Below are 11,874 nucleotides of genomic sequence, written 5' to 3'. Positions count from 1 at the left end.
CTCAGTGTGCATTTTGTTAAACTGGATCTTAATCCTGGTTCTTCTTCAGGACACTTGCATTTGGGTGCATCATTTATTCACATTGTAGCTTTTATACATGAATATATGCTGGAAAGATTTAGAAAGAAAGATAATGCATTCGAAGCGTGTCTGTGCGTGTGTGTTTTGAGTTACTGTCACGTTGAACTTTGACTCGTTTGCTGTCAGGTGAGTGGATCTGCTCAAGCCGTAAATCCAATGGTTCCAAAGTTCACACACACACACACACACACACACACACACACACACACACACACACACACACACACACACACACACACACTTCAACCTCTTCAAAAAGGACGAGACATTATATTGGCTTTTATTCAGTTTTTGTAGAATTACCATAACCACACCAATAACCTCCTACCTAACCTTAAATCAAGTATTCACCCTAAATTTTATTAATTTACTTTGAATCTCTGCAAATTAGCTGTGTAAACACATTTATGTCCCCACAACATGGGCAATACTTGTACACACACATCACAGGAATTCACACACCTCTTTTATGGCAACATTTGGTGCAGACAATAAAATCAGATCAACAGGGTGTCACTCTTCACTGGATCAGAAGGGCATTATTTCTTCTGAAACGGATGTCTTTTCCCCTGAGATTCCAAAGTTGAAAACAAAATAAATCATAAAGAGCTTTGGGCTGCACAGGACTGAAAGGTAAGAGCATGTTTCCTCTGTCTGTGTGCTTGTGTGCTGTATATAGCTTCTCTTCCTGTTCCTGTAGTTTGGTTCTTTCTAAGTTCTTCTGCAGGTTATCTTAGCACCAGGATACTTAAAAGTGACCACAATGCTGCACAAAAGTGTTTCCTGTTTATGTGGACATTTTTAGGCTTCGTGGGCCATATTTGTATTGGTCATTTTACAGTGTATTGCTAAATTGGAAAGCAGAGATAAAGAAGGAGATTTTGACAGCAGTATGGATTTTAGATTGATCTTTATCTTTAGACTGAGGTTAGCTTAGCTTGGAACAAAGTTTAAATATCCTGTTTAAACTTTTTAGTACATCCATCTGGTTGCTATACATTTAGCAAAATTAAGATTTCACTTTCAAGATGATGCATTGCAATAAATTGTGTTTTGTAATATAACTTAGCAGCATGGTACAGCCACGGTACAGTTATGTTGAATTTTTTTCATATCACTTGTAAGTATTAGAAAGGCATTTTGTTTAAAAAAAAATTTTTAAACAAGAGAATAAGTGAAGGATAATAGGACAACACATGAGGTTATCTACCTTTCTATCTGTGCCTGAATGTCTTGGCATCACTCCACAAAATCAATGATCAACTTAGGTTTGACAGTTATAAAAAAAGAAGTGTGCATACACACACATTAATGGCACAAAGCAATGAGTGAGTGAGTTAGGTTATTAAAGCTTAGGAATTTTTACAGCTGCATTACATTTAGGTGTAACTGCTGTTGTCAGCATGGAAGAAAATAAAATGTGTCCAATTTAACTGTTGACTCAAGCAAGTGAACTGACAACTCAGATTAATTTGCCTAGTCAGCTGATTAATCCTACCAAAGGGCAAATGATGAGTGAGGCTTAAATACTTAAAGGATCATTCTGCTTTATTTCAGTCTGGTTTATTGCCCCTATTCTGTTTCTCCTCTTGCTCTAAGGCTCTTTTTAACTTAGGCCATGCAATCACTTTGTGTCCGTCTCTGTTATTTGACTATCATGCATGTTATGCTTATTTTAAGTATTGCTTAAAAATCAGTGACTTCGACAAGTCAATCGCAATGTGTCAAAGAACCAGTGTAGTGCGACAGAGGCTCTAATAACCAAGAGGCACAAGAACACAAGGATGCATAAACAGAACTATGACACTTTGAACAGTAACAACTAAAGTCTTTCAGTTTGCATTTTTTTTTTGCCTTTAACCTGCAGACTGAAATGTTAAAAGCATTAACTGACACTCCTGTGTGCCACGGATGTGTCTGTCTGATATTACGCTCTCTGATGTGTTGCTGTTGTCCAAACTAGATCTCTCATGAAAACGTGTTTTTTACTTGTTTAAAGCTGTATAAAGTTAAAGCAAGAAAAGGTCAAGATCTGAAAACTGCGTGTGTCTGTGACTTTTAATGTTTTTCATGTTCAGCCCATCAGGATGGCGACAGAGGAGGATGGGGCTGGGAGAGTCCGACAGCTGCAGGAGCAGCGGATGGGAGTTCAAAAGAAAACGTTCACCAAGTGGATGAACAGTGTCTTCCACAAGAATGGGGTGAGATGGGAAGAAGAAATAATTCTAAGAAATAATTATGCATTGCATATGTAAGTTAAATGAATTTATTTAACTTGCATACATGTTCCAGCACATTTGACTAAAGGTTGTTACACATAGTCGTAACTGTATGAGACATAATCAGGATGTTTGTATTATGCGGATGTGACAGTTACAAAGCGATGGGTCCAGTAAATATTATCTCTTAGTTCTTTTCAATGTAAACAACCAAATTTTCAAGCCAACATTAAATGATACGATCGTGGCTCAAGAGTTGGGAGTTCGCCTTGTAATCGGAAGGTTGCCGGTTCGAGCCCCGGCTTGGACAATCTCGGTCGTTGTGTCCTTGGGCAAGGCACTTCACCCGTTGCCTACTGGTGGTGGTCAGAGGGCCCGGTGGCGCCAGTGTCCGGCAGCCTCTCCTCTGTCAGTGCGCCCCAGGGTGGCTGTGGCTACAATGCAGCTTGCCATCACCAGTGTGTGAATGTGTGCGTGAATGGGTGGATGACTGGATATGTAAAGCGCTTTGGGGTCCTTAGGGACTAGTAAAGCGCTATATAAATACAGGCCATTTACCATTTGATACAATATGATGAATCAAAAGGCTTTTTGAAATCATTTCAAAAAGTGGAAATCAATTTCATATTCTATCTTGTATAAGTCATTGCTGAACCAATAGTAACAAAGCAAACAAACAAACAAATAACAAACAACAACAAAAACAAAAGAGTAAATGCTATGAGACAGGAGTATCGAGAAACTAATACATTCAGCCAGTTAAAAATGTAACTGAAAAACAAACAGCAGCAACCTCAACTGTTAAAACTGTCAAGCAGAGATTAATGGGAAATTAGTTTTCTCATCAAAGTCAAATACGAGTTCCCAGACATTCCAGAACATATGAGAAGAGTCCTGGAGATGATGATGATAATAATAATAATAATAATAATAATAATCATCATCATCATCATCATAATATTTCATTTTATTTGAGGGCACCTTTCTAAAACCCAAGGTCACCTTAAAGATCTTAATAAAACAGTAGATTAAAATACATTAAAATAAATTAAGATACAAAAAAACAAAAAACCCAAACAAACAAATAAACAAGATTTGACAACAAATAAGGTCTGTATTAAAGGGAGTAAGCCAGTTAAAACAAGCAGGTTTTGATCTGTGACTTAAATAAGGGAAGGGAATCTATATTTCTTAAGATCGAAGGAAGGGAATTCCAGAGCCGAGGAGCAGAGCGACTGAAAGCTCTGCTCCCCATAGTGATAAGACGAGCAGGAAGAACAACAAGCTGAGTGCCAGATAAAGATCTGAGAGAGCGGGAAACAGTGGTGATATGAAACAAATCCCAGAGATTAGGAGGGGCAAGATTATGGTTGCACCTGAGAAAGAGTCTTATCTTTTTCAACTTAAGCAAATAAGGAATTAAGGAAGGAATTAAAGTGTCTTTAATCCAGGTGCTGGAGATTTCTTTTTTTTTATTGCAATTAGCCTCTTCATAAGAAGGGTCATAAAAGCTAAGGACCTTTGATTATTATTTTGTGTGTGTTCACACACTAACCACACTTTATTACTATATTAGATTTGACTTTACAATCTCAACAGCATTTGTGCATTTTATCCTTACATGCTTACACTTTCTTCTTACCCACTGCAAGGTTATCAAATATTTTTGAGGCCTCTATGTTGGCCAACTAGCTGTCATCTTAGAGCAAAGTGTGAAGTTGGAAGCTAACAAATGCTAGGTTGGTTAGCAGGTTCAGTCCTTAAACCAAAAAAGAGGAAAACACAGACAGAGATGGCTGCTATTTAGTGGTAAGTAAAAGCAATTTATTTATGGACAGAATCCAAAGACAGATAGGCGGGTCAGTCCATATACATCACAGTGATAAAGTTATACTCACAGTCAGCACTTTTTAAAATGAAATGATAACGTTTGAAGCCATGCAAAATTTTACCTTCACACGATTAACCTTTTTTTTTTTTAAAATATAGGCCCTTAAATTACTGTCATGATTATTAATAGTAGAGCCAAAAATCATTTCATATCTATTAAAGACATTAAAAACATTAAAAAAAAAACATTCTGCAGTCCCAACATTTTGACTTAAAGATTTTTTTATTTAAAAAAAGTTAATCACTGCAGTCCTGTGAAAAATTTTCAAAAATACTGCAGGGTGATAACATATGATACTGTATATAGCAGTTTAATACACAATTCTTATTCTTTAATACACACTTTTTGATCATTTGAGTACATTTCCTTACCCCTGTTACGCAGTAGAAAGTGCATTGTGGTATTAGTACTTTTACTTTAGTGAAGGACTTGCTTCACTGATTTTGTTCCAAACTTGTTACAATGTTACAAAAAAAAAAATCCAAAGACAGAATTACGGTACAAGGTGATTCACAGCAGCTACACAGAAGACACATAATAGTGTAGAGGGAATTCCAGGAGTTGGTAATGGATAGAGAAAGAAATCTAAATTAGAGGTTACAACATACACAGGAAATGCAGTATCATCAAATACTTAAATGTTTAAGTGGAGAGGAAGGATTGAAAAGTAACTGATCTTAAACTGAATTCTCAAACCATTTGAGAATAAATCACACCACCTGTAGGCGTTTGTTTGGTCTAGCAAGTAGATAAAAGAATGGCACCCACACACTTAGACTAAGGTTACCAAATAACTGCAAGGTTTAGTAATATTTCTGATTTGCAAGCTTGAACAACGTGAACATCAAAAATCTGGTACAGTAACGGGGAGCTTCTATGTCAGGTTTGGCTTGTAACTGAAACTGTCCGGATCTCCTGCAGGAGAAATTGGAGCTGACTGACGTCTATACTGAACTTAAAACCGGAGAAGTTCTGATCCGTCTGCTGGAGCTCATCGCCAACGAGAAGTTGCCATGGCGGAGCCGAGGCAAGATGAGAGTCCACTTTCTGGAGAACAACAGCATTGCCATCAATTTCCTCAAAACCAAAGTAACCTACTTTTTGCTTTTTGGTGTCCTGAAAGTGATCCACCAAATTTACAAATATACAAAATTAATCTTATACACACAAACCTCAGTGTACAAGTGTATATGGTTATAGTATTATTCCTCATGAGGAGAACGGTCTTTTCTCAGTATATTTTAATCTTGATTAAATGTTAGTTCTAAAAAGCCAATCAGATTATCCTAAATGTCAAGGTAATGACTTTCAGTTCTTACTGGCAGCTGTTAAATGTTGAACTTCATAGCAGTCTCACGAACGACAGCTTCACACTGCTCTATGCTCTACTGTTAGATTCGGGTGGATTTAATTGGTCCAGAAAATGTGGTGGATGGGGATCGTACACTGATCCTGGGGCTGCTGTGGATCATCATCCTCAGGTTTCAGATTGGACATATTAACCTGGAAGAGGTATCGAATTAAAACTACAGCAGAATCAGTTATCTCCTTTAATCTAAACAATTTATTTATGAATTTAACATATTTAACATTTTCCCTCTTTTTTGGGGTATTTTCCTTTTCCCTTTCCTTTCCCTTGCTCCTCCACATTTTTACTTTTGTCTTTCCATCTTCTTGTCTTTTAAATTTTTTCCATTTTTGCCTCGTTCTCATTTCATCTCACCCCCTCCCCTCCTCCTCTTCCTCAGGGGAACAGCGTAGCTCATCGCTCAGCCAAGGAGGCTCTGCTGATCTGGTGTCAAAGGAAAACATCAGGCTACAATGGTGTTGACGTGCAGGACTTTTCCTCCAGCTGGAGGGATGGACTTGCCTTCAATGCTCTTATCCACGCCCACCGGTAGCATACTTGTGCACACGCATTTTTGTTGTATTTGTGAGGTCCCTCATAAAATATTTCCACTTTCCTAAAATATCCTCAAAAGTCAAAAACTCAAATGGAAACTCAAATCGCTTCTCACAGAGTAAACATACATGTGTCTGTCCATCCCAGACCTGATCTTTTTGACTACCACCGTTTCCATGGCGATAACCCCCAGCGTAATCTGGAGCATGCGTTCACTCTGGCAGAGCGGGAGTTCGGTATCATGCAGCTTCTGGAGGTGGATGACATCATGGTCGCTCATCCTGATGAAAAGTCCATCATGACCTACGTGTCTCTGTACTACCACTACTTTTCCAGGATGAAGCAGGGGCAGACCATCCAGAAGAGACTTGCCAGGGTTGGATTCAGCACAAACATAAACACAGCAGCATTGCATACAACAGAAAAAAAGATCAGTCAGATAATAAATAATATGACCATAATAGCATAATACATAATATTAATTGAAGCCCAAGTGATTCTAAATTTGTGTATAGATGAGTGCATATAAATACATATGACACATACAGACATGCACATGTTATAGATATTAAAGGTGACATATTTCTAATATAAGGCAGAATTGTTTGTGTTTAACTAAACGTGCAGTAAAAATAAAAAAGAGAAGCAATGGGGCAGAGAAAGAGTCTGTATCAGTCTGTCAGTCCATCTTTTCAGACTCAGTCGGCTCTTGTAACTTGATGTTGATTAGCAAAAACCGAGGCTGGTTACAATGGAAAATCTAATCTATAAGGCAGGTTTCTGAACAATTACAGTCAGTTTATTTGTCCCTAAACTCAGATTGTGGGTCATTTTTTTCTTTAAATAATATGTTGCTTGACATAATGTCTGTCATACTGTTTATAGTGTGGACTGCTCTGCCCCATGTGGTATTGTAACCTGCTCTAAATAGTGTAGATTACTGCTACACTGACAAGCCGCTGCTCACACAAAACACAAAACACAGCTGGTGGGATTTTTATTTTGGTAGATAAGAAGGTATTAGTAGCTCAAAGAACCTTTCATAAAAGAGGGGCTGTGGATGTTAAGAATCACATCAGATCACATACAATGAGATGCTGCTGGAGGCAGCAGCAGGAACTCATTCAGAGAACCACACACCTTTAACACACCGAAGCTACAAGCCTTTATCTGCTTCACACATGTTCCTTCTGCTGTACATGATAATAACCAAGTTAAACTGAGTTAAACTGTTTTGGGGCTGAGTGTTGTCAGATGTTTTTTTAAGGTTTGCATTTTGTTTATTTGGACTGAGGGTTATGGTTGCAGGAGTGAAAGTGCTGTGACTGAACACTGATGCTGCTGTATTGCTTCTCATTCTTAAATAACAACCACATTAGTTAATGGGAGGTGAAACTAATATGTTTAATTTCTCATCTTAAGTCGCGTACACAATGGAAGTGATAACTACAGATTTGAAAATTATGTTAGAAGCCACTTTTATATTTATTAGCATTTTTGCATTGATAGGTAGGCAACTATAAATCAAAAATTAAGCAAGCCAATCATGTGATGTAATATAACAGCCATGCATTTTAAAATCAACATTGGCTCATATAGCTTGTGATAGTGATAGTGCTCAGGTGCAGTGACCAGCATTTTCAGAATGCCAGGAAGTGACTGACAGCAGCCTTTTGCAATAAGGTTGAGCAGTTTCAGATGGACACTTTTTTACCCCAGTGAGGTTGAGGGGACATCAAGAGGGGCAGGTGCAGGATGCAGAATTACAGTTTGCAGAATTAGAGTCAACCAGCAACAATGGGGATAGCCTATTAACAATGAAATCATTAAGAAGGCAAGATAGGTAATTTAAGGATTAATTTAAATGAGCAACTTTTCTTGGTTGCTAATTCTTTGGTTACGAACAATATTTTTGTCTTTGATTTACCAGTCCAGATTCCATTTTAACATATCAAACCAAAACATCCAGAACACAAAAGCAGGACTTCATTCTTTTCTCCACAGATTGTTGGGATGCTCATGGAGCTGGATGGCATGAAGATCCAGTATGAAAGAATGGTCTCAGATCTGCTTCGCTGGATCAAAACTAAGGTAACAGGTCAATCCCAGAAAAAACACAGGAATATAAGACAAAAAAAAAAAAACAATTAATGAATTAAATTTGGTGATTATTTTTTGACTGAAGATGGTGCAGCTGAATGACAGAAGATTCCCAAACTCTTTGAGGGAGATGCAGAAACTGATGAGCGCTTTTAAGACCTACAGAACTGTGGAGAAACCTCCCAAATACCAGGTCAGATGACCCTCACATTTTAAATTCAGCGTCCTCCTTTGTTCATCTCCTTAAAGTTAAGTCTTGTTTTTCCAGGAGCGTGGGGCAATTGAGGCCCACTTGTTCAGTCTGAGGACTCAACTGGCAGCCAACAACCAATGGGCTTATAATCCTCCCGAAGGTACAGAACACTAACAGTCAATTAAAATATAAGGGCTGCTATGACAAAGATCGCTCATGCTGTTGTGTATTTGTAAAGGTAAAACTCTGAATGACATCGAGAAGAGCTGGGCTATGCTGGAGAGGGCGGAACATGAACGAGAGCGAGCCCTACAGGAAACGCTGCTACGCCTGGAAAGCCTGGAGCAGCTTGCACAGAAGTTTGCCAGGAAGGTAATGCCACTCTACTCATATGAATGTCTTTGTTACAAGTCTCCCAGTTTTGATCGTAATGTTATGGAGTTGCCTGACATATTCCTGAGTAAATTATAAAAACAACTTTGTGATTACAAATCACTGTGTTGTGCGTAGAAACAAATTTCAGTGAGTTTTGGTAATGTTAACCTTAAAATGGATGCGACCTTTTGACCACTCTTGTTCCACTGGACATATATGCAAGATCTTGTTATTTGTTATTAACAACCCCACAGAAAAGTAGATACACACAACACAATAAAAAAGTATAATTTTGATTTAATTTTAAACTTTTTTCTTTATTAAAATAGGTATATCAGTTTGGAATATGATCAGAATGGAATGCCCTTTACTTAAAGCTGGGAAATGGGGACAAACGTGTTGCTGTGATTTTGTGAATTTGTTTGTGTAATGTTAACTTAAAATGGAAACCACTTTTTGGCATCAGAAAGGTTAATCTATGCAGACAAACAGCATTCAAAACCCTGGATCTGATATTCAACTTTCTGCCTGTTTTTATGGCTCCTTAAAAAATCCCTCACTAGACTGCAAAATCCTTCCTTTTTGTCTTCTCAGGCAGCTCTGAGGGAGGGCTATCTTGAGGACACACTGCGTCTGATCCGGAGGCAGGACATCCGAGGTCTGTCCACACTGGAGGAGGCTCAGGCAGCTGGCCGGCGTCTGGAGGCCTTGGCTACCGATGCACTGGCCAGGGAGCCACGCTTCACGGCCCTCAGAGACATGGCAAAATCCATCGAGAAAGGAAACTACCACAGCAAGGAGCAGGTCATTGGGAGGTGGGAGGATGAAAACAATGACTTTGTGTAACCTTAAGTCTTTCTCTTTTTGAAGGGAGAAGAACCAAGAAGTGACATTAATTTTAAAAAAAAACTTCTACTCTACATAATAATATATTTGTTTCTAAGGGAGGAGAACATTAGCCATCGATGGAAGGACCTGCTGCAGCAGCTCCAAGAACAGAGGATGCTTTTGGGAAATGTAGTTGAAACTCTGAGCATCCTGCGGGACATTGAGCTTGTCTCCCAGGAACTGAAAGAACTACAAGTGAGCTTATTATTCGAAATTTAGTTATAATGACGACACTGGAGTTTTACTTAGATTGTACTGTGAGAGAAGTGGGGTGACTTTAATATTACTGACTGTCCCCTCCCTTATACCATCTCAGTCCCAAGCCAGCTCTTCTGAACTGGGGAAGCAGCTGACGGAGGTGGAGTCTCTTCTTCAGAAACAAGATCTCCTGGAAGCTCAGATCTCAACTCATGGTGAAACCATCACTACAATCAGTAGCAGAGCTCTGAAGGTACGCTAATAATTGTCATCTCATGTCCTATTAGTTCACTGTTTGGGGAATTTGTAAGGGTGATTTCTGTCAGACTGACCCACCTCCTTTCTCTCACTCAGGCAAAAGTAAGGGATGGGCAGCAGATTCAGAGCAGAGTGAGAGCTCTTGACACTCAGTACAAATCGCTGGTGTCTCTCAGCAGCAGCAGGTTTGCTTTAGTTTTCTCATTTACAGCATGAGGGAAAAATCATTTATCAAGCAACAGGTCTAAACGTGTAACATTTCTTTGTATGTCCAAAATGGTGGAATAGAAAGTCTAATTAGTCTGATATTCTGTTGCTACATCTCTCACCTGTGCTCATCTTGCCTCACATCTTTCCTTTGCTGTGTCAGGAGGAGGCAGTTGGAGGCTCAGTTGAGGTTGTTTGAGTTCCTCTATGACTGTGAGGAGTTGGAGGCCTGGATCTATGAGCGCTGGTTAAAGCTGCAGACGGCTGGACTTGGAAGAGACCTCAACCACATCCAGGTGGCCGAACACAAGCACAAGGTGAGCCAGAAAGCTGTGTATACGGACACTTGAGCCCATAAGGTTCCATGCTTTGGACTTTGACACTGTGAAGAAGTTTTGTTTGTTTTTTTACACAGGCACATGTGTTACAAGTGGTTTAAGGGTGTTCTTTGTGAATGTGTTAACTCTGAATTATGTGATGAAAAGTTAACTTTTTTGTGCCTCTTGTGAAAAACACAGGATTCATATTATTTTACAAATTGTCAAAACTTTAGAAATGTTACATTGTTATTCTTTATTAAAAAAAGAATAACAAAAGCTCATAAAGCAGATACATGTTTCTGTTTTTTTAAAATGCCTTAAACTAAAGCAAGACAGGACTCTAAGTCAAAAGATTAACTTAAAGAGGCAGCTTTTATTTGCTGTGAAAACTAAAACCAAAATACATGAACACTGTCACTCGGCGCAGACTGAAATCACAGAAAACTGAATTTTATTTACACACTCCCGGTTCACTATATACAGGTGAAGGAGAAGGGGGCCAAGGTTCCCAGGGGTACAGGGAAGAATCAGGAAAAGTGTCCTCTCTTGCTCCGCTCCACACGAACAGAACAATGCACTTGGAAAGGTCCTTTCCTCACACACGCCACTCTCACTGCGGCACTCACGAACAGGCTTCGGTGTCCAAACTTCCAAACCGAGCACGAAGAATCTGTATACAGAGATCAGGAATTAACACGGAAAACTTTCACGAAGAGAGCTCAAAACTGGCTTAGGCTAAAGTAGCACTGACGAACGTTACTCAATAGTCCAGCGGCGAGGTGCTCTCAGTCACTGCCTTAAGTAGCGAGAGCAAACAAGGTGAGGAGCCACAGGTGATTGCTTGCAGGTGGTGAAGGCCAGGGGCGGGAGCCCACAATGAGCTCCGCCCAGGCAGCAAGTAGAGAGAGAGAGGAGAGAGAGAGGAGAGAGAGAGCGAGACAAAAGCAACACACATGTAGCCACACAGGGCCAGCCGGGCAGGCACCATGACAAACACTACACAAACAAAAGATAAACTAGAACTAACAACTGAACTGGACTAGACTTGACAACATGGAACTAACACCAGAACACAGCTTACATGGAGAACACGACAATGAACAGAGTGAGACTAAACACTTAAATACAGATGAAGGATGACAAGGGGATGGAAACAGGCGGGAACACAGCTAGGACTAATCAAACCTGAGAAGACAGGGAGGAAGCAAAACTAAATACACTGAATACAGGACAAAGGACTA

At 39.4% G+C, this 11,874-nt stretch overlaps 1 protein-coding gene across 1 annotated transcript in view; it reads left to right on the top strand.

Annotated features, from left to right (window-relative positions):
• Positions 1 to 277: 277 nt before the first annotated feature.
• Positions 278 to 11,874, top strand: part of sptbn5 (spectrin, beta, non-erythrocytic 5) — a 52,276-nt gene continuing 40,679 nt past the window's right edge. The window contains exons 1-15 of the mRNA XM_040041972.1: positions 278 to 714; positions 2,160 to 2,282; positions 5,113 to 5,280; positions 5,587 to 5,703; positions 5,940 to 6,088; positions 6,242 to 6,470; positions 8,099 to 8,185; positions 8,280 to 8,387; positions 8,463 to 8,547; positions 8,626 to 8,759; positions 9,357 to 9,577; positions 9,707 to 9,845; positions 9,967 to 10,101; positions 10,203 to 10,291; positions 10,477 to 10,630. Of these exons, the coding sequence (XP_039897906.1) occupies positions 2,169 to 2,282; positions 5,113 to 5,280; positions 5,587 to 5,703; positions 5,940 to 6,088; positions 6,242 to 6,470; positions 8,099 to 8,185; positions 8,280 to 8,387; positions 8,463 to 8,547; positions 8,626 to 8,759; positions 9,357 to 9,577; positions 9,707 to 9,845; positions 9,967 to 10,101; positions 10,203 to 10,291; positions 10,477 to 10,630 (1,929 nt within the window). The 5' untranslated portion in view covers positions 278 to 714; positions 2,160 to 2,168. The remainder of the gene's footprint in view (positions 715 to 2,159; positions 2,283 to 5,112; positions 5,281 to 5,586; positions 5,704 to 5,939; positions 6,089 to 6,241; positions 6,471 to 8,098; positions 8,186 to 8,279; positions 8,388 to 8,462; positions 8,548 to 8,625; positions 8,760 to 9,356; positions 9,578 to 9,706; positions 9,846 to 9,966; positions 10,102 to 10,202; positions 10,292 to 10,476; positions 10,631 to 11,874) is intronic.

The sequence above is a fragment of the Simochromis diagramma genome, unplaced genomic scaffold (assembly GCF_900408965.1).
Source record: "Simochromis diagramma unplaced genomic scaffold, fSimDia1.1 OVJJ01000304.1, whole genome shotgun sequence".
In the NCBI taxonomy this organism is placed as follows: domain Eukaryota; kingdom Metazoa; phylum Chordata; class Actinopteri; order Cichliformes; family Cichlidae; genus Simochromis; species Simochromis diagramma.
The sequence above is the reverse complement of the archived record's forward strand: the minus strand, read 5'-3'. Positions and strand labels throughout refer to the sequence as shown.